Source organism: Lonchura striata, chromosome Z, assembly GCF_046129695.1.
Source record: "Lonchura striata isolate bLonStr1 chromosome Z, bLonStr1.mat, whole genome shotgun sequence".
NCBI lineage: Eukaryota > Metazoa > Chordata > Aves > Passeriformes > Estrildidae > Lonchura > Lonchura striata.
In genome coordinates this window covers 1,282,799-1,305,477 of record NC_134642.1, presented here as the reverse complement: position 1 = coordinate 1,305,477, position 22,679 = coordinate 1,282,799, and the positions used below count along the sequence as shown (strand labels likewise).

Here is a 22,679-nt window from a genome sequence, read left to right as displayed (position 1 = left end):
TACATATCTCCTTGGGAGAAGAAAAACAATCCCTGAGGTCTTACACCAGCATGTTATCATGGGATAACTCCTGCAAAATCTCCTCCCCTCATTCACATCCCACTTTTAAGTCTAAAGATAAGAGAACTCCCTCAGCTTGCAGCTTCCTAAATCCAAGGCTCTTGAGTTATTTTTCACCTGGTCCCATTTTTAGACCAGAGCTTTACTTTTGGGACAGTCTCTGCTGCACAGCCCTGGTGATCTGCAGCACAGCTCAGCCCCAAAACACCCTGCAAGCCCCCACCCAGCCTCATTCCCCTGGAGACAAACAAAACCTTTCCCTGCCTTCAATATAACACAAGATTCAGCCTTATTTACTGTGCCAGTCTGATTCCCCTTGCATCTCTGTCGGGGGTTAATCTCTCTTTTAACTCCTGTCTGCTCTCTTTTTGTATGGCTTTAAGTCGTCCTGTAAAAGCTGGAAATCAGAAGTGCTATGAAAAGACATCCCCCGCCGTGCCCATACCCCTCCCTGAGTCTATTTGCTGGTGTGCAGGGTTGTCGCTGCAATTTCTGCTCTTTTCCAGCTCCAGCATTGCGCCCCAGAGCAGAAAAGAGAGCTGTGGTCACCTCGGACAGCCCCAGTGGCACCTGCCTCTCTGCAGGACACAGACATTTCCCCTCTGGCTGCAGGCAGCAGCGATTTGGACAGTGCAGTGCAAAGCCTCGGAGCACTAACTTCCAATAAAAATGGAAAGCCACTGCTACATCGAGTTACCTGCCTGCATTCCATGTGTTTGAGCACTTGGTGACAGAAGCAAGGTGTGGGCAGTGGGGCTGAAGGCAGGAGACACCCTATTTCCATACAATTTACAATTCAGGAATTGCACAACAGATGCTGAGCCCGGCTGGAACTGCAGACACCAAGCAGGGGTTATCTGGTACCCACTGAGCCGCTGTTCAGACAAGATATGCTGAAGCTGAACTCATCCATCAAATCACTCCTGCATTTCTTATTTGATTTCTTCTGCAAGAACTATCAACAACACTGTGAGAAGATCTTCAAGCGGGGAAGGAGGAAGCTCCAGTCAAGGCAACAGGTCACCAGGACAATTGCCTTCCCACTGACATTGCAAGGGTCAGGTAAGGCCTGCAGAACCCTTCTGTGCTCCTGGCAGAACATCACACTCATCTGTAATTTGGATTTAGCAGCTTCATGTGAATGAGACCCAAGATATGTTTGCCTGGCCTCATGGAACAGCTTTGCAGGGATGCACCTGTGAAAGCATCAGCCAGATGGAGGCAAAACACCCCCAGCACTTGACCCAGTCCTTGCACTTCTCAGGAGGCTTTCACGAGTCCTTTACTGCCTGAGATCTCTGCCACGGTGAGAGATGGACACTGGGCTGGTTTTGTGTCCGTCACCTGGCGTGGGCTGCTGCCATGTCACAGCATTCAGGGCCCACACAATGGAGACCCAGAGCTGCCATGTGGAAAACACACAGAGCTGACGGACCCTTCAGTGTTTGATTTATGGTTTGAGCAAAGATCACCTCTGCTGCCTGCTCCCTGCTCTTGAGACATGTTTGGCAGCCTTTGGAGGGCCCATTCTTCTGCTCCACTGACCACAGCACATGCCTCTCTCACCTAGTGCTGTTCAATTCTGTATTTTATTATGTATTATGCGTGGGTTTTAATCAAATAAATAAATAAATAGATGGAGAAAATAGCAAAAAAAAAAAAAAAAAAAAAACAAACAAAAAACCAGAAAACAGGAACAAAACCCAAACGAAACAAAAACCACCAAGAAATAGAGCCTCACCAAACCCAAAAGAATTAAGAAAGCTTACTTGGACTAGCAGCTCCTAGCTTGTGCCCAGAACGAACCCAGCTGATACAAAAGGAAGAGACAAGGGCCAAAGACAGAAAAGTCACACAAATAGATCCACTGTAGTGATTCTCCTAATAGACTCAGCCCAGCATTATGAAAACATGATGACCACACAGACAAGTCAAGCTGTCAAGAATTAAAATGGAGCTGCAGACAAGATGGGGAATATTTAACTAAAAATACAGCTAAAGCACCCAAAGGCTGAGAGTGAGGAAGCTGGTGTTGCACTGTCACCATCCAAACTTCCTCCATGGAGCTGGCAACAACTAGTGGGTCACACTCAGGGGTCAGAGCATGAATTATGGACTCTGTAAGGTTGGAAAAGCCCTCCCAAGACTATCAAGTCCCAGCTGTGCCCGATCCCCACTGTGCCACCAGCCCAGAGCACCCAGTGCCATGTCCAGTCCTTCCTTGGGCACTCCAGGGATGGGCACTCCAACCTTCCCTGGGCAGTTCCAGTTCCTGAGCCCCTTTCCATGGGGAAATTCCTGCTGGTTCCACCCTGAGCCTTCCCCGGCCCAGCCTGAGGCCGTTCCCTCTCCTCCTGTCCCTGTTCCCTGGGAACAGATCACAAATCCCCCCCGGCTGTCCCCTCCTGTCAGGAGCTGTGAGAGCCACAAGGTCCCCTGAGCCTCCTTTGCTCCAGGCTCAGCCCCTTCCCAGCTCCCTCAGGAACTCTCCATTCCCTTCCCAGCTCCCTCAGGAACTCTCCATTCCCTTCCCAGCTCCTCAGGAACTCTCCATTCCCTTCCCAGCTCCCTCAGGAACTCTCCATTCCCTTCCCAGCTCCTCAGAACTCTCCATTCCCTTCCCAGCTCCTCAGGAACTCTCCATTCCCTTCCCAGCTCCCTCCGGAACTCTCCAGCCCCTTCCCAGCTCCTCAGGAACTCTCCAGCCCCTTCCCAGCTCCTCAGGAACTCTCCAGCCCCTTCCCAGCTCCCTCAGGAACTCTCCATTCCCTTCCCAGCTCCTCAGGAACTCTCCATTCCCTTCCCAGCTCCCTCAGGAACTCTCCATTCCCTTCCCAGCTCCCTCAGGAACTCTCCATTCCCTTCCCAGCTCCCTCAGGAACTCTCCATTCCCTTCCCAGCTCCTCAGGAACTCTCCATTCCCTTCCCAGCTCCCTCAGGAACTCTCCATTCCCTTCCCAGCTCCTCAGGAACTCTCCAGCCCCTTCCCAGCTCCCTCAGCCTCTCCTGTGGCTCCAGCCCCTTCCCCACTCTATTTCCTGCCCTGGACATGCTCCAGCCCCTCCATGTCCTTGTCATGAAGGGCTCAGAGCTGTCCCCAGCTCGGCCTCGGCGGTGCTGGCACAGAGCAGTGTGAAACGTGTGCTGCTCAGGTCAGGTTGACTGCAGTAGAAATGCAGGTTTTCCAGAGGGAATTTTTGCCAGACTCCAGGCTCCTGCCCAGAGCGATGACACACAGGGAAATTAGAGCCAGGATGTGGGCACACAAGGCATCTTTTGTTCCTCTGTGAGAAAAGAAAGAACCAGCCAGGGCATCAGCGGATGTGCTGTCCCTCCGTGTGACCATGGCACAGCTTTCAGACTGCTCCCAGGAGGGAAAACACCTTCTGTGGGCCCCCAGCCCCACTGCACCTCCCCAGGACAGGACCCTGGCCAGAGCAGGTGCCTGCACTGCCCTGCAGGCAATCCATGTCCCAAGGCACTCACTGCTTCCAGCCCAGGGCCACTAATAATCACTAAATGATCCCTCCTTCCACCATCCCAACACTTGACTCCTCCACCTCCAGCAGCAGCCCTTGGAGCAAACTGACTCCGTGCTGCTCATTTTGTTTAAAACAACACGGTTTCACTGAACTGAGCGCATTTTATCCCACACTGGGTTTCTAGGGATTTTCTAAAGAGCTGGTCACTGTAAAAATTAGAGGATGTCACATATGAATTTTAATCACTAGCCCTTTTTCTGGTTGTTGTTTTTTAAGCCGTTTCACATGCAAGAACTGCAAAAACATCCTCTTCATAAAAAGCTCACACTTAAAGGGGAGTTTTAACACACACTGCATCCGCTGTAGGTGTTCAGGTGCTTTATGAAAAATTCTGACTCAAAACAGGGATCAGGTGTTGTTATACAACCTCTGCAGCCCCCTTGTACAGCCCAACAACGGCTTTTGTTTTTATCTTTTTTATTTTTTCCTTTTTTCTTCTTAAATTGGCATTTTTCTGATGGCAGGACAAAAGCAAACACAGGATGCCACATGGTCACCTGTGAAGGTGCTTCCTGTCCCATCTCTTGGGCATTGAGGCTGAGGCAGTGGGAAAGCACAGGAGCAAGTCACCAACAGCTGTACACACCGACTGCCTTACTCTCTGCCCTGGCACCCTGTCTCTGCATGGAAAGCTCAGAGAAATAAAAATCTCATTACCTCCAATTTTTCTCACTTAACACAGAGTCTTTAAGTTTTGTGTCCTTTTCCCTTGCCATCCATTCAATCCCATTCAATCCCCTTCACTGCACTTTCCCTGTGTGCTCTGGGCCACAAATGGACATAAAATACTCAAAAAAACCCCAGGACTGGCCAGACTGTTTTCCTGCTCTCAATCACCTTGCAAGTTTGACCTTCTGAGATGGCAGGCTTGAGTTTTATTCCTAATCTATATGGATGCACCAGACATAATCCAATTGTTTAAAAGCTGAAGTGCAAAACAAGTGATATTTTTGAACCGTTTTAGGTTTAACAAGTCACATCCCACCTCACCCCAAAGCAGTAAAGCTGAGCTGCAGACACGAGGCATCCCACAGAGTCAGCATTTCAGCCAAAAAAAGGGCAGAAATAAGTCCTTCTCATTGGCCTGTATCCATCACCCAGGAGCTATGCCATCCACACCCCCTGCCCCAACAGCTCCACCACTCTCCTTGGAGCTCTGGGAAAAGCTCAGATCAAGCTGCAGAGAACACAACACCCACCCAGGAGCACTCAGACTTAAAACTCAGTGTGCTACATTTGAAGGTGCATTTCAAATAACCAGGTAGATTCCTCTAATCCATGTCCCAGTCTCCTCTCAGCCCTGTCTGAAACCCTCTTTTGTACCCAAGCCTGCAATTACCATAATAACAGCCCAAAACAGAGAGCACCAGAGGAGCACTGAGCAGTGAGCACCTTGTCTAAGAGCTCTGAAGGTGGTTATTTTCCTGTCCCCTTGAAAACAGAGCAGTCTGAACCACCCAGAGACAGCAGTTATCCTTTATGAGTTGCTGTCAAAAGTAGCTTTATTCTGATAAGGAGGAAAGCAGAGACAAGCATTGCTGGATAGAGCTGTTAGGCAACTGCCTGCAAAATTCCTGAGGCATGTGGGAGAAGTGCACCTAGCAAACTTCAGCACCTGAAGTTTGTCCCTAGCACAAACTTAGCAGAAAAGTGAGTTGCTGCCTTGTGTTTTAGACACTTGCCCTGGAAAACCCACAGGTCCTGTCCAAACAGGTCAGCAAAACCCTGGTTTCTTCTAAAAAGAGCCCTGCAGCTTGCTGCTCAGTCTGGAATCACACAAGGACAAAATCCTAAATCACTGTCTTTCTGCAGGCAGCTCCCCAAATTCCTGAACTCTTCCCAAAGCGGTTTTGCCCAGAGCACAAGCACTTGCAGGAGTGAACTGCAGGCTGGACTCCGTTTGGGTGCAATCCATCCCATCTCTGGGCATGGCTCCTTCATGTGCATTTCTGGATTGAAATCCAGCTCATTTTTATTAGAAATGCATCCTAACTCACCATTAAAATCCAGACACAGCAGAAATAAATAACCTTGGAAAATGGTTCAGGGCTTGCTCTTGCTATTAAAAGCAAGGCTGTACAAAATCTCAGCTGATCCACAAGCAAACAAAAACATACTGCGTGAATCCTGATAACTATAATAAAATGAACCCTGGTACAACAATTTTCAGTTTCCTCCCCAGTTCTCTTTTGGATCATGACTTATTTGTTAAGAACAAAATCCTACATTTGTCCACAGCAACACAAAAAGCATGGAAATAAATAAAGTAAAAACTCTCACTGTATCCATCTGGTGAAGACACTGCTTTGAGGGACCCATAAATATCTCCAAGTATCTGCCAGTTACCACCTAACTCAAAATCACAACTTCTCCATGAAACAACAACTAACATTAGCTTCTGGATTTAGTTTGATTATCTCACCAAATTATCTGAAGTGTGGTTTCCTCTAAGCTATTAAACATGACATTTGCAGAGTGGTTTGAATTTCTTCCAGGAAACTCATCCAAGAAGCAACAAGAGAGGGATCTTCTGCAAAACCCCTGAGCTCCTGAGGACCACAGGGATCCCCATCAACCCAGAGTCTGGGTGCAAAACTGGGATCAAGTCATTAGGCAGAATTAATTAGCAATACCTGACCCCCCCCACCCGCTCTCTTTCAATTTTGCTTTCACTGAGTATCTGGAGCATTTAATGGCATCTTTGCCCACTTTTGACCCAAACCCCTGTGGCTGGGCCCCCACTGACCTGGCCATCTGCTTGTAGGCTTCCTCGGCCACGGCGAAGATGTGGGGGTCCATGTCCCCCATGTTCTGGCCGCTGTAGGCGTAGATGACATCCTGCTCGTAGATTGGCAGCTGCTCATAGGGGTTGATGGCCACCAGGACGATACCTGAGGGCAGACAGACAGGCAGGTACCTCACAAACCAAGCAGGGAGTCCATATTTCAGGGTTTTCAGGGCTTGTGTTAGTTGCTTCAGTAAGATTTTTAAAATAGAGTGATTGAGCATTAACAAAGAAAGTGAATGGGGAAGGGCTTGTAATTCTTATCTCAGCATCCCCTGCAAGAGCAAGGCAGTAAGCCCCTGTACAGCTACAGAGGAGATGCACAAAGCTGGTGAGAAGAGCAAAAATGTGCAATAATCTCCATTGTGTGAAGACAGACTTTGCAGGTGTGAGGAGAGATCAATGCAGCCTAAGCCAGCACTACAGAAAAGAAATTTCTGTGCAACCACAGCTCTTCTAGACCCAAACAAACATCCTCGGTTTTCCCCTGGCTTGGGCTGCGAGTAAAAACACCTAACAAAGAATGTGCCCAAATCAAACTGAAATACATAAATGACAGGAAAGGAATGCCAGAGCCTGCTCTGAGACTTTAATGTCTGCCTCCTCTCCAGCTCCGGGCGCTGAGCTGGGACCTAATGAGAGGCCAAGCCACACATGTGCTTCCCGTGGGCTCCAGGGAGCTGCTCTGCACCCAGGTGCTGACCAAGCTCCACCTCTGAGGAGTTTTGGGTCAGGCAGATCTCAGCTGTCCCTGCAAGGAGCTCCAGGAGCACCTGGCTGTGGGGCCAGCATGGTGCTCCTGGCTGTGGGGTCAGTGTTGTGTTCCTGGCTGTGAGGCCAGCGTGGAGCATGTGGCTGTGGGGCCAGCCTGGTACATCTGGCTTTGGGGCCAGCATCATGCTCCTGGCTGTGGGGCCAGCATGGTGCTCCTGGCTGTGGGGCAGTGTTGTGCTCCCAGCCTGGCCGGTCAAGGGCTCAGGCACACTCCAACTAGCACAGGAACTCTCATCTTGCAGCAAACACCCAGAAAGGCAAAGGTCAGTGTCTGTCGCACCACCTGCCCCTGCAGGACATTGACCCAGCTGCTTCACCTCCCCGAGCCCTGCTCCTCCTGCTTGCTTCCCTGTTCTGCTCAGGTCACCCCCAGTTTTCCCTGACTCACTAAAACCACAGTGCAAACCAAGCTGAGGGGTCTCCTCACTTCGGACCAGCACCTTCCTGCCCTTCCCAGCCACTTTATAACCAAAGCACAGGGCATGCTGCAGTCAGGCAGAGCTTTGCAACTAAACCTACACAGCCCAGATGCCTGCATCGCCATTAATGCTGTGCTCCAGATGATCACGAACCTTCATGAAAAGCTGCTCTCATGAAACCTCACTGATTTTGGATGAAAGCAGGCCAGTGGGTGACTGAAGACACACGTGCAGCTGCAAAAGGCTGCAATTTAGGCCAGTAATCCAACACTACACATCATTAAATACTGAAAGTTAGCATCACTAAGAGCCACAGAGGCTACGTATTTTCAGGGCGCTGCTTTAAGAAGTCATCTCCTCCTGCTGAGCATTTCCTCTGCAGCCCCAAACTGCAAAACAGCCACAGCTGTACACACCAGCCTCAACAGGACAAGGGGCAATGGCTTCCCATCTTCCCAGGGCCAGAGGGCAGGCACAGATGGGATATTGGGAATTAGGAATTGCTGGCTGGGAGGGTGGGCAGGCTGTGGCTACTCCTGGATCCCTGGGAGTGTCCCAGGCCACGTTGGTCAGGGCTTGGAGCAGCCTGGGACAGTGGAAGGTGTCCTTGCCCAAGGCAGGGGGTTGGAACAAGATGATTCTTAAAACCCCTTCCAACCCAAATAAGTCTGACATTCTATGTATTGCCTTCTTTCCTTTCCTCTTAATTTTTCAAGCCGCAACTTGTTGTTGTCCATCCACAGGTAACTGCTGCCCTGCATAGCTTTGGCAAGGCACCCTCCCCAAAAACCACAAACCCAAGGTCACACTTGCCCTCTTCCTGCTCTGAATTTGGGAGTTAGATAATTCCCAAAGCCTTGAAGAAAAGGAAGGAAATGGCAGCACTGAATGGTTTTTTGCACTTTTTTCTGGAGGAAAACCTGCTATGGAGATTCATCAGTAATATCTTGCTCTGGCATGCTGCTGTTGACTGATTTTTTAAGTCCTGTTTTTCCCCTGTGGGGGCTGCCAAGCACATTCGAGGCTGGCCTCAAACTCATCTGTCAAGATGTTCCCACTAAGAGCTCAGCAGGGTCACAGTGCACCAGCCCTCAAAAACCACTTCTGGTTTTAACACATACTCATGCCTCCCACCCCTCTAAACCCACTGCCCCCAGACTTTCCTCATGCTGCAGCATCTGGCTGGTGGTCTCAAGGGGTTTCTCCATGGCCCCACAACCTTTCAGGAGCTGAACATGTGGTCTGGACACTCACCACAGTAGGTGTAGATGTGGTTGGACTCGAGGAACCTGACTTTGAGGTTGTGCAGGACCGCAGGCTCGTGCAGGTAGCTCAGGGCTGTCAGGTCATTCTGCCCCACCAGGATGTCTGGATTACGTAGGAAGGGCAGCTCGCTCCCTTGGAGGTCAATGGGGTATTCGTAGAGCTGAGGAGACGCACGAGGAGCACAGAAACAAAAAACAACTATTGTAAATGCAGGTGAACCCGGTAGGAAGAAATGATGATGTCTGATTCTAGTTCAGAAGGCTGAATGATTTCTTTATTATAACTATGCAATAATACATGAATATGCTATTTAAAGGAGATACTAAAACTACCTACCCACTTATTCTAACTACTATATCTAGTAGTAGTATAACTCACAACTCGTGACTTTCTCTTTATAGTCCAGCCACAGGTGGGTTGGATTGGCCATCAGGCTCAAAGAATCCTCACCAGAATTCAACCAAGCAATCATCCCAGCTAAACAATTCTCCAAACACATTCCACATGGGAAAAACACGGAGCAGAAATAGAAATTGTTTTCTCTTTCTTCTCTCTGAGCTCCTCTATGAAAAAGTCTTGAGAGAGAGAGAATGCCACAGACAACAGCTCCTTTAATGGCTTGTAGCTTTTCCAGGCATAACTCCTGCTAATGCTAAGCACTTACACACCCTGCTCTAAATTAAATTAAAAGCCCCTTAATGATAAATGCCATGGGGACTTGGATGACAAACTGCCAGGCCACCCCTCTGGTAATGGCTTTGAGCTGACCATCACATTGTCCTGGTGGACACTGAGGGTCCACGAGCGCCAACCTGGCAATACCTGAGTCACCTTCAGGCCAGCCTTGGGACAAACAGCCCTCAGCCAGCTCCGAGCAGTGGCAGGCAGCATACAGAAACCCACAGCTTCATCTGATCTAAGCATCTCCCTGCTAGTGGACAAGCAGCTTCATCCAAACTAGACCATGTTCTTACCATCAGAGCGATTTCTCTGCTCATTTTTATTTCCAGTTGCTTTTATACCTGAAACCTGGCACCCCTTGAGGCAGAGAGGACATGGAGAAGCACAGCATCCCTGCTGCTGAAGTGTCTGAGGAGCCAGGTTACGCCGCTGAAGTTGGCATATGGGCAGCCTTATGCTATTTTTGAATCATCCCCAAATGAGCAACAGAGCCATCAACTAAAGAAAAACTGCACTTTTTTTCTTTACAGAGAAAAGAAAACAAATTGCCAGTGATGCTGCTTCCCACAGGGTACCTCAGAAAGGAGGCCTGATGCTCAGCTCCCATCAGAAGGGAGGAATCTCAGCTTCCAACAAAACCACTGGATCCCTGCCCGTGAAAACAGCACAAGGAAAGCTGACCCAAGTGCATGAGGACAGGATCTCTCAGCATGTCTGAGAACCTCAGGCTAGTTTTATCCTCCAGTTCCATGTTGTCAATGCCAATTTTCAAGAGTTTGCAGTCAGTCTCACATCTTAATGGCAAACACACCAGGGATGCCCTGTGATATTTTACAGTCAGCTCCTCATTCGGAGGGAGCACTCCTGCATACAGAGCAGAGCCAGAAACCACAAAACACATGAAGACTCACTTAAAGCACAAGGACAAAAGGAAGCACTGAACAGCTGGGTAATGCATGCTGGCTGTCAGGAGCAAAAGGCTTTCTACAGCTTTGAATCCCCTGAAAGTACGAGTGCTGGGATCTCCAACCTGATGCACAAAAGTGCTGCTCTCCTTTGCTAGAGCTTTTCAGTCCAACATGACACAGATCCAGGCAGGGCTTCATACAGGAAAGCATTAAACAGGGCACTCCCAGAGATCCTGGATCTCTAGCACAACCCCAAAATGAGATGTTCCATTTTTCACCATGACTGTGGCATGCTTATTAAGCTACTACCTACAACACCTGGTAATCCTTTCATTGCCTTGTACTTTAATGTTGCTGATCCTGAACTCAGCTGCACAAAAGGATTAGACCTTGCAGGACTCCTCAGTCCCTTTAGTTTCCAAGGAAATATCCAGATTAAAGAGGAAAACAGTAATTCCTGCCCAAGTACCGAAACTGCAGGAGATCTCAACCAGGAAGGGAGATGGGGGTTGTAGGTCTCAGCAATAGGAGCAGGTGTTCTTTGGCAGCCTCAGCATAAGAGGAAGAAAGGAGCTCCTGTGGGTGGGATGGGCACCCATCAGTGTCCAGCCCTGGCTCCAGCAGCACAAGGACGTGGAGCTGCTGGAGCCAGCCCAGAGGAGGCCACGGAGCTGCTGCCAGGCTGGAGCCCCTCTGCTCTGGAGCCAGCCTGGCAGAGCTGGGGCTGTTCCCCTGCACAAGAGAAGCTCCAGGGAGAGCTCAGAGCCCCTGCCAGGGCCTCAAGGGGCTCCAGGAGAGCTGCACAGGGACTGGGGACAAGGCAGGCAGGGACAGCACAAGGGGGAATTACCTTAAGTTGAAGGACAGTAGGCCTAGGTAAGATATTAGGAGTAAATTCTTTGCTAATGAGGCCCTGGAGGGCGCCCAGAGCAGCTGTGGCTGCCCCTGGATCCTCGGACACATCCAGGGACAGGTTGGACAGGGCTTGGAGCACCCTGGGATAGTGGCAGGGGGTGGAGTGGGATGAACTTTAAGCTCCTTCCAACCCAAACCATTCCACGATAAAATGGTGATTCTATGCCTGGTGCTCCCAAGGGGTTGCAGGGTAGCATCTGTGCATCTCCTCATCCAGGTTTATCACTGTGGAAGGTAAAAGGCATCAAGCATCCTCCATCCTTGATCCTCCCCAGAAAGTTGCCCTATGCTGGAACAGCAAACTGGGCAGGACAACGAAAGCCACAGAGGCCAAGCCAGGAAAAAGCAACAGCACCAAGGACTGTGTGCAGATCCCAACATCAACAACGTTCTCTGCAAAGCTGGCACCCTCACACACTGCCAACAGCCCATGCTTTAGCTGCTCTGAAAGAAAAACTGTTTTGACAAACTGCCTAATCAACCACAGCTCATTCCTGTTCTCCATCTTCCACCAGGCAATATGGTGAAAATGCTCCCCACAGTGGGGAACTGTCTGGCTTGGAGGGGATGGGAGCTGCTCGGCCTGCTTGGCACATGTGAATTTTCTAGTGGGTGGTCTCTACTAACTCTTCTAGATATCAGAGCAGATCACACTCCAGACAGTTCAGGAAACCCCACCTGCTCCATGAAGAAAGATGGTTTAGGTGCAATTCTTCATGAAAAATGTATTTATTCTTCCTGCTACAGCAGGCAGCTCATGGTGGGTACACAGCACGGCTGCTCCCTTCCCATAAACTGAATTTGCAGCTGATGCAAATGCCGTGGTTAACTTCATCTGCAATTCCCTGCTGTCACCCAGTGTCCCACTCCACGAGGTTTTTATGTGGAACAGAGAGCAGCTGCTCCTCCCCAGCCTCTGTCCTGCTCTGGGGATGATTAATTGCTGGCTGTATACATGCTACAGCCCGGGCTGTTTGTGCATTTAGAGCCAGCGCTTGCTAGAGAACATCTACATTTAAATGAGTTTTGTGGTTTTGCCTTTTAAAAGCTGTTCTTATTTAAAAATAAAGCAGAGGAAAAAAGAGGTTTATGTAAGATTATACTCAGAAAAACTAAGGCGTGGAGAAAGCTGTTGCACAGCAGTCACCTCTGAGCCGTGTGTGGGTTTTCCATCAGTACCCCAGGTTGAGTGGATGCCACCAGCCGTGCTCTCCACAGTTTGTTCAGCAGCAAAAAGCACAAACTGGCATTTCTGACACACTGCTGCTATTAAAAAAAATACATCCTGGTATCACAGACTATTACAAGTTTGCCAGGAGATGAAAAGAGATGATGGAGGTCAAGGGCTTTTCTCTCAGCCTACTCTAACACAAGTGTCTAGGGAGGGACCAGGCAGGGAAAAGCTGGAAGTGTTAAAGCAATAAAACACATTTTAAACCACTTCACAGAAACTATGAAATGGCTCAGCCTTCTTCACGCATTAATTCGAAGCTTTAAATTGCTAAAAAGAATAATGACATTCAAAAGCTTACAGTTTCATCTTCAAGTTTCAGCTGGAGGCTTTTATCTCCCACTTTGTAATCCTTGATAATTTCTGCCGATCTCCAAACTTCATCAGGGTCAGGAATCCAAACCCTAGTGTACTGGAGAGGTGGAAAAGAAAAGAAAAGAAAGAAAAAGTTTAAACACGATGAAACCTCGGGAAATTAAATGAGAAATAAATTAATTCTGCAGTAATGCAGCCTCACACTTATTGTAAAGTCAATGCAGCTAAACCATTTATTTTAGTGAAAGAAAAAATAAATCCAGTTTTAGTTCTTGGGGTAAATTACAGACCAGAAGTCTAATTTTTCAGTCTAATTTTCCCCTGGACAAGGTGTACACTGGCTCGTTACCAATCTAACAAAGCAGGGTAAAGTCTCAAGGTAAACGTGGAATTTAATTTCCCTGGGAAGAAAAAAACAGCCTGCCAGAAGGCTTTAATGAAATATCACGATTCACCCCCATCAATCCCTACACCAAAGTGTGTAGGGCAAGACCCCAGCCACAGCCCTGGGCAGAGGCAGGCAAATGAGGACACCAAAGCCAGCTCCTTCAGCTGGGGGTGAACACACAAACAGGCTCCAGGAACACACTTAGATTTAAATGAATTAGCCAATTAGGTTAAATTTAACCTTCCTTTTGTATCTACAAAGCTAGGGTCACCAAGGGAGACCTGTGCAGCTCAGCCCAAGTGCCCATGAGGCTGTCGGACTCACAGAGCCAGGCTGGTGCTGGACCCCTCCAGCCCACAGCACCAACAGGAACCCTCCAATAACCAGAGATTTACTGATCCTTTGGGGCAGCTCTCCACCCTGTTCCTCCTGCTGATTGAAATGAGAGCTACAGCATCTTATTCCTACTCAAAGCACCAGGGGCTGGGGGAAATGCCAGCCAACCCAAGTGACAGCAGCCCCAGAGCCCCAGAGGTGCTTCTGGCCTTCATTTGAAACCAAACCCCAGCACACAATGTCCAAGCAACATTTTGTGGCAACCAACGAGTTAACACAGCAGCAGCCACCACCTGACAGGCCACTTTGCAGCTGAAAAGCAATAGATTTTTGTATGTTATCACACGTAATTATTTTTAGAACTGCTCAATAGCTACAGCAGCAGGAACCTTTAGATGTTAATGGAGCCACACAATCATATTCCCAGAACAACAGTTTTACCAGGGAGTCGGGGAAACGATGTGAAAACTTGAATTTTCTCAGCATGCCAGCTCTAGCACCTCATGAGCTTTCAGTGCTCCCCTGCCACAAAGAAAGGAGGCTGCAGTGGGGAAGGGGCTGGTTGGGACCCCTACCAGCCGCTTCCCCACTGATGATGTGGATTCATCCAGTGCCAGCTCTCTAATGGCAAGAAGTGAGATTCAGACACGCTGAAAGAAAGTGCCCAGAATAGCCAAGGATCAGGGTGTACCCAGCTCAGGGCAGCTTCAAACACAAGGTGTTGCTGGTCTTGGCAACCTTGCAAATGTTCCAACCTGCACACGGGGCTGGGCTGAGCCCGGGACCTGCCTGGACTGGTGGCTGCAGACAGGGACACGCTGACCCTGGAGCAGCCTGAAATGGGGTGCCTTTGGGGGTGAAACCTGGCAGCAGCAGCAAGAGGTCCCACGGGCCACCCTCAGCAATTTACCACCAGCCACGGCCAGGAGCCACCCAGGTGTGACAGGAGGGTGACAGCTCTCAGCACCCACTGCCCACAGCCTGGTGGGTGTGGGCTCATCCACCAGCCACCCTGCCCGCAACACTGCGGAGTTATAATAACAATAATAGTGATAATAATAAAACTGATTTTCCCAGACTTTGTGCAAACACACACATGCAAAGGGCCACACAGGAGAGAACACACCATGCACAGAATGAACCATGCAGGACAGAACACACCACACAGGACAGAATGCAACATGCAGGACAGAACACACCACGCAGGACAGAACGCACCATGCAGGACAGAACACACCACACAGGACAGAATGCACCACGCAGGACAGAACACACCATGCAGGACAGAACACACCACACAGGACAGAATGCAGCATGCAGGACAGAATGAACCATGCAGGACAGAACACACCACACAGGACAGAATGCACCACACAGTACAGATGTGTTTGCAAGGCCCCAGGAGCACTGGTGACAGCCCATGCTGGCAGGTCCCAGGTGCAGTCAAGCACTCCCCACACCGAGTGCTCCCCACCCCGCTGCAGAGCCAGGGGCTGTCGGCACAGGCTGCAGTGAATGCAGCTCCCCAAGCATCCCTAATGCCGTCCTCTCGTGCGTGCACACGCACATATCCAGAGAGGGGGAACACCACTCATCCTGCTGGGCTTCTCCACCGTCCTCCTCTCCCTGCAGGGCAGGCTGCTGCACAAACCCCCACCCGAGCCCTCCCTTCCAGCCATAAATCCCAGACATGTCAACCACACAGCGCTGGGATAAAAGCACTGTGTCACGGGTGAGTCTTTACAAGGCCAGCTTTAATTAGAGCCTGAGGAGGCCTGGGGGCAGCCCCCGGTGGGGTCACGCTGGGCTCACCCCCCTCACCTCCCCTGCATTCCCTGCCTCTGACCTCTGCAACCTGAGCCCCGAAACAGCCTCACACCCCCTCTTTTTGACAAGTCAGCCCACTCGGGTGAGGGCCACCGTGTCACCAAAAACAGGGCGCTGGCAGGTGCCCACCCAGGCGTGGGTGGGGAGAGCATCCCTGTGAGATGCTGCTTCCCATAATTGCATTTCCAGCATCATTTTACCACTTCACAATCCTTGTCCAGGCTTCCTGAGAGCTTCAACAGCCTCTTGATCTGCTGGAGGAGCTTGTTGAAAAGCAGAGGGCACACGGGCCCATCTCAAAGCATTGGGAATGAAGGATTAACTTGAGTTTGGGCTCAGGAGACACAACCCTGGGCAAGCCACTCAACTTCCAGACACTCCAGGGCTTCCATACATTTTACCTTTTTAAATTTATTTTTTAAGAAAAGATGACTTTAAACAAATGCTAAAACTAACTAGAAATAGCTCCATATGCTCCAGCTCCAAAAAGAAAATTATAAAAAATATATGGTTTACTTTGTGACTTTTTTTTAACCAGATCCCCAGTAAAACTAAATCCATTCAGTGCTCTCATTGCCTCTTGCATTATTCCACACAGCTTAAGCAGAAGCTTAATAAATTCAATCCCACCTCCTGATTTGATTTAGATTTTAGCAGGCTGCCGCTGCGGATGCAGATTAAAACCAACATTAAATTAGAAGAGGCAGGTCTTGTTTTACTGTTTCAAAGCCCTCAGTGCTGGCCAAAGGCACTCCCAGCAAGCTCTGGGCAATGTGCTCCATCTCAGCGAGGAGAGATGCAGGTCTGCAGGCAAGGAGTTACAACTCCATGGACAGAGCATCATTTTCATTACATTAAGAAAATTGTATCATCTTCCATTAAGTAAAAAATATTAAAAACCAGTGATCTCAGCTTCATCTGGGCTGTTTGGCGGTCGCAAGTCTTCGTGGCGAGCTGGACATCAGCAAATCCATCTTTATTATTACTGGGTTTTAATCCCCCGAGTTATTTCAGGAATGCCAACACTCACAGCTGACCCCAGGAAGTTTTCATTGCTCCTGGGTCAAGGGCATTTTTCCAGGGGAATCCTTCCAGCAAACTGCAGCTAGAGGGAGGGCACAGCAGCAAACCCAGAATTCTGGCAATAAAATAGCAACAACCACCTCACCACTGGGAATTCAGTGACAGAGGTGAGCACGTAGCATGTCGTGACAAAGGTTCTTCCACACAGGTTAAGAAAATCTTATGCAAGGACTTTATAGAAAACAGAAAGAGTGATTTTTTTAAAAAAATCAAAGGTGAATGCACAAATTTTAACTAGAACAAGGTGGAAATCAGGACAAATCTCTGTATATTTTTCTCTGTTAAGTAAACACACTTCTACTTTTTTCTCCTTTGCAGTGGGCTTGTTGCTAACCTCATTCTATATTGTTCAGTGTCCACTACTGCTGGATGCTTTCGAAGAGGACTAAAAATAGACACGAAAGAAAAACCAGCACAAATGTCAGCCCTGGCTTCCCACACAGCCTGTGAATGGCTAAGCAGCTTACACTCAAACACACCAATAACCACCTTGCAGATCTCACTCACAAGATATCTATTACTAAAACTGAGGTTTTCCCAAAATGTGCTCTTCTCAACCAAGAGGAAAGTGCATGCTGTAAGTGGAAATAAAAGTGCCCATATCACACACACTTGGGGTATCATTTTTCTGTTCATTATTTTCATTTTTAAACTAGAATCGAAGATCGCTTCCCAGAAATAATTTAAAGATGCTCTTCCAGAAATTAAAAAAAAAAAAAAAAAAAAAAAAAGACTTTACTTGCAGCCCCTGTCTGGATGTCCACAGCTTCTCTCTCTACAGACTGGGGCTGAGCTGGGGTCAGCAGCACAGGGGGTTTGTGCCCGAGGCAGCAGGGTCCCACAGGGGGTTATTGAAGGAGTGACTCTGCTGTGGTCAATGTGTTTGTGTTTGCTGCGCCCATGGGTGCTGGGGAGAACCACTGGATGTGTGCTGGCAGGAGGGGGACACGGAAAGGGACCTCTCCTGGGTGCCCTGCAGCCTTAAACTTCCCTTCTGCCCCACTTGGCAGCGACTCAGGAGAAAAATCTGCTTCGCCCATGACGCAGCAAGGCACCACGAGGTGCTCTGGCAGCCAGGCAAAATATCTCCATTAAGGGACTTGTGGATCATTACCTTTTTTATCATTATTTACATTACTGAATCTCGAGGCAGATGGCAAACCATAATCCTCCCTTTCCCATCCTCTGGATAAGATTTTCATCCCAGGAGCGATCTCTCCCCTGCCCGACAGACAAGCCAAGCTCAAATTTGGGTCAGGGCTCTCTAAGCTGTGCCGTGACTGCCGGACCTGCTGACCCTGGTGTCTCAGCCTGGTCTGGCTTCTCGGCCTGCTGCTGGGTACCACCAGCTGGCACAGCCTCACAGGGGACAGGAGGGGGTGGCTGAGGGTGTCCCTGCCTGCCACAGGGATGTCCCAGGCTTGCACACTTCTCCCGGCGCTGGTACCCAACACTGGGGACAAAAAACACAAATCCAGCATCTCCAGCACAAGCCCAGAGGGTATCCACTCAAACAGGGAACTCCAGTAGCAAAAGACCAGCTTCTTCCTCACTCTAAATCCCCACAAACACCAAAACAACTAGCAAATCATCATTTCAATTCCAAGTGGGGCGCACACACTACAACAGCATCATGCTCTAGGGATAGGGAAAATAGTGTTTTACTTCTTAAAAAGCACAAAAAACATTGTTTTGAGCTACAGAATGAAAGTGCTAACCTGCTGAGGGTGTTAAATGTAAAGGGAAAGACAGTGGCACTCTGCAGGAACATCTCTAATTCCTCAACATGAGAACAAACAAATTGAGTGTTTCCCAGGGCTCATAAAAATGTACAAAAACAAACAGCAGAGCCAAGGAAGATGGGCATTATCTACACCACCCCTCATATTCCCTATCATCCTTGTGCTAGTGGAGGTGGACCCTGGACAAACACACAAATGCACACCCAGACAAAGCCCAAATTTTAGGCAGGGCTCCTAAATTTTGGGGAGCACCTCTCCATCCCTGGGCACTGCAGAGGCCCCTGAATTTGTGCTTCACTGATGCCTTCGAGACACAGGGGTGTTCTCCTCTCCCCCTGAAGAGCTGTCATGCTGATGGATGGCTCCAAGTCTCCCACCAGCACTAAATCTGCTTTAGTTCTCCCTGTGGAACTTTATTCCCTGCCCAAATTAACTCCGATGGTGACTTGAAAATGTGTCACAGCAGCTGGGCAGTGCTTGGGCAAGCAGCATCTGCAGCATTCATCCACTGGCTCATTAGAAGCATTTCTAACGAAGGGGCATTTAAAAGGTTGCAGTTCATCACTGCACCAACCCCATGCCACCAAACCAGAGAGAAAGCTGGCACCAAGCACAGGGGGGCTGCAGGCAAGCCCTGACACCAGGACAGAAATACTCGGGGTACCCTTGAAGGCTTTTCATTAATTAGCTGTGATTTTCAGGACAGATTCCAAGACTAATCAATAGTCTTATATGTTACTAAAAGCCAACTCATGTGCTCACAACATCTCCCCCGCCACTTCTTCTGTGGCATCTCGGCGTCGCTCGTTATCACAGGTCTAATTAAGAGTGACAAGTTCAGCGTCAAGGTCTTGAGTGCACACACAGTCCTGCTCTCACTGCAGAATTCCTCTCCCAGTAAGTCATCGGATGCTGCAGAAGTAGGTAAAGCCCCAGGTGCTTCAGGACAGCGCAAATAAACAATCTGGTCTTAATCTGGGGTAAAAAAGGCAGTTCCCCCCACCCCGGGCTGGGGAGCCACTGCCTCGTGGGCTGGGACACCATGGTTTGCTCCGGGCAGTGCAGCAACTTCTATTTTCACTTTGCTTCTCTACCCTTTAAAAAGCAACTAAACCAAAGCAGGGCCAGCAAGGGGATGTGCACTGTCACCTGCACCACCCTAGCAAACAGCTGGGAGCAGCCCCAGGTGTGGCAGGGGAGGGCTGGGCCGGGTTAATGGGAGCTGGCAGCACTCGGGGTGTCTCTGCAGTCCTCTCCAGCCGGGATCAGGCTGAGCACAGCCTGGGTGGATCCAAAGCCTCCTCCCTGGGTGGCTCCGAACAGCACAGCCAAGGCTGGGAGCTGGGAGCAGCCTGGTGAGGCACGGCGTGCAAGGCAGGGCTCTTCCCTCTGCAGGGCTGAGCCTGGAGTGCTGGAGCATGTGCTCCACGGCAGAATTAACCAAACCCTGCAAAGCCCTCCAAAACTTCGTGCCCACCGTGGTTAGAGCAGCTCCAAGAGACGTCAACACCCAGGGCGCTGCTGCAAGTCCCCTCCCCAGCTCCTGGGGTCTGAGCAGGGCAGCACTGCCCCACAAAAACACTGAGTTTCCCTTCTGCCAGGCCTGCCTCAGCCCTGCAGACACTTCCATTTGCTCACCATCACTGTCCATCCCCTGCCAGAAAGAGAGATGCTCTGGCAAGCCCCCAAAATCTCTGCAGACTCCCTGGGAAGGACAAAAATCTGTCGATAAAGCCAATGCAGGTAACAGGACTTCACTTGCAGACTTCCCTGGAAGAGCTGTGGGCATCACCATCCTGGAGCAGGGAGCTTGGCACCCCTTCCCCAGGCACCTCCCCTGGCTCCAGCACTCATGGGTGCCCATGGCCACAGCCCAGCACCACCCAGCCACATCAGCTCCTCCAGCACTCCTCACCCTTCCTGGAAAGTGATTAATTAAAAATCCCCACGCTGCACAGGACCACGAAAAAATCCTTGTCCCAGGATGAGCCTTTCACATACAGCTCAGTCATGCACACTTTTTTATTATTATTATTAAAGTAAGGGTTATTGGGGTTTTACAGACTCAGGTTTTGCCTTTTTCTAACTAAAATCTCCATGCAGGGACCAAGTGTCCCTGTAGCCTGACTTTCACCAGTCTGTCACACTGCAAGAGTGAAATCCTTCCAGGCTACTTTCTGAAAATCCCTCTTGATTGGCATTAATTACCCTTCTCTCCTGTAATTCTCAATTAATCAAAACCTTTAGCAGTGATGTGAGGTAACCTTGCCATCATTGTCCCCTTTTCCATCCGAAATCCATGTGAGTTCAGTACTCATTTGTGAACATAACCTGGATACAAAACATGCTCAATATACACCATTTACAGCCGATTGGTAATGAATAGTTTAAAAAAAAAAGCCTTTGGGTTTAATTAAATAGTCAAAAATGGCCTTTTTCCCTTGGGTTTTCAGAGTCCTCTATCTGTCATACAGCCTTGTGATGCTGTAGGGAAATTCACAAGCATGTTCACTTCCCAGGGCAGTGACCACCCCATGTTAGATGATTTTAGATGAAAATGGTCCTGGGAGGAGCCTGGCTCTGGGGTGCAGGGATGCAGCCAGGGGACAGCAGGGCTTTCAGCTGGGCATGTTTAAAGCAGTGGCTGCTCCTTGGCTGTAACTGCAGTGACGCCAGCAGCATTCAGGGTGTCACCAGTGTCTCCCAAAATCCAGGGGACCACAGCACATCCCCCACCACTCCAGAGCTTAGCCGTGCTCCCCGCTGGGCACCACTGTACCCAAACAACACCAAAATTCACCATTAATTGCAGTACAACCTCTCCACCAGACTGGACTGTTAACCTTACTCAAAAGAAGTAATTGGATTAATCAACCTGCGCAGTAACCCCTCACATCTCCAGAACTCGGGCATTAAAACCCCTCTTGGAACATCACTCAGGCATAGTTAATTCAAAGGGGTTTGACTTAAAGTTACAGGACATTTTTCAGCATTTTCCAGTAAGAGGGCTATGCTGGAAAGACCCCCGTGGCCACCTCTGCATCCTTTTCACTGCTGAGCAACCAAAGGAAAACAAATTGATCACCAGGGATTTACACAGTAATGTTTTACTAGAGGTAATTAAAAAAGAATTCCAGCAACAAGGTCTGTTAGAAAGGAGACACCTGGAGAACAGCCCCAGTGATCAAGACACAAAGCTGGAATAAATGCATTAAATTGAAATAACTGGAGCAGTGAACACACCCTCAGACACTCCCAGATGCTGAGAACAGCAGGGCAGAGGAAAGGTCTCCTAGGGGGAACCACTGCTCCTGCATTTCCACACAATGGCACAATGGTTTGGGTGGGAAGGGACCCAAGGCCACCCTGCCATGGGCAGGGACACATTCCACTAGCCCAGGTTGTTCCAAGCCCCATCCAGCTTGGCCTGGGACACTCCCAGGGATCCAGGGACAGCCACAGCTGCTCTGGGCACCCTGTGCCAGGGCCTGCCCACCCTCACAGGGAAGAGTTTCTTCCTAAATTTCTCTCTTGCAGTAATTTCCGAGTATTTGGGGATGTGATTTGTACTGGCTCTGGTGCTGCCAAGATGCTTTTAGAGCAGATCTCAGAGGAGCACTTGTGTCACGAGCTGCTCCATGTTCATGTACAGACTCTGTATCTTCTGTGAAATAAATCAGCACGGTTTTGCAATTGCTGAGCTAACACTGGTTCAAAACACGTATCCAATGAAACTCAAACAAAACGAGGTTTTCTTTTTAATATATAAAATGCAATGCATAGCATGGCTGGACAGTCAGCTCTTTTCCTTCTCATTCCCACACAGTTTTAGCTGTCCAGCTGAAATACTGAAATTTGGGCTCTCCAGATCTTCCCACACTCATATCCTGCAGCCTCTTCTTTACCCCACACAGCAACTCTATGGAAAAGCATCCCCTAAATACCACATCCAATCTCCTCCAGCAAGGGTAGGGGAGACAAAAGCTTAAATGAGCAAGGATTCAGGAAAGAACCATCAACCACTGAATTTTGAATCACAGAAGGTGATTTGGGAGGTGGTGCCTTTACAAAAGCAGCATTTGTGTTCTGCAGGAAGGACTCAGGGAAGGAGAACAACATACAGAAGACTGCCCAAGTGGGAAAATGCTTACAAAAAGGGCACCTAAATTCCCAAACAAACAAAAAACAACAAAACAAAAATCACCACCACAAAATGTAGCTTTTCTAAATTCACCTTCTGGTTTGAATTTTGATTTTTTTTTTCCCCTGGTCTGGCAATGTCCCCAGAAAAGATAGACAAATCCAAGGTTATCTCTTCCCTCTGGAAGGGTGGCTGCCTCAGCTGTGCACAAACACATATTCCCAGGAAAATCAAACACAACTCTCATGAAACACTGAAGTGTCCAT

General features: G+C 49.2%; 1 protein-coding gene across 3 annotated transcripts in view; it reads right to left on the bottom strand.

Annotated features, from left to right (window-relative positions):
• The window catches only part of MYO5B (myosin VB), a 142,731-nt gene that overhangs the window by 102,925 nt on the left and 17,127 nt on the right, over nt 1-22,679 (bottom strand). For all 3 annotated transcript variants that reach the window (XM_031507267.2, XM_031507268.2, XM_031507269.2), the window contains exons 2-4: nt 12,883-12,993; nt 8,835-9,006; nt 6,349-6,493 (exon numbers count right to left, since the gene is read on the bottom strand). In XM_031507267.2, the coding sequence (XP_031363127.2) occupies nt 6,349-6,493; nt 8,835-9,006; nt 12,883-12,993 (428 nt within the window). The remainder of the gene's footprint in view (nt 1-6,348; nt 6,494-8,834; nt 9,007-12,882; nt 12,994-22,679) is intronic.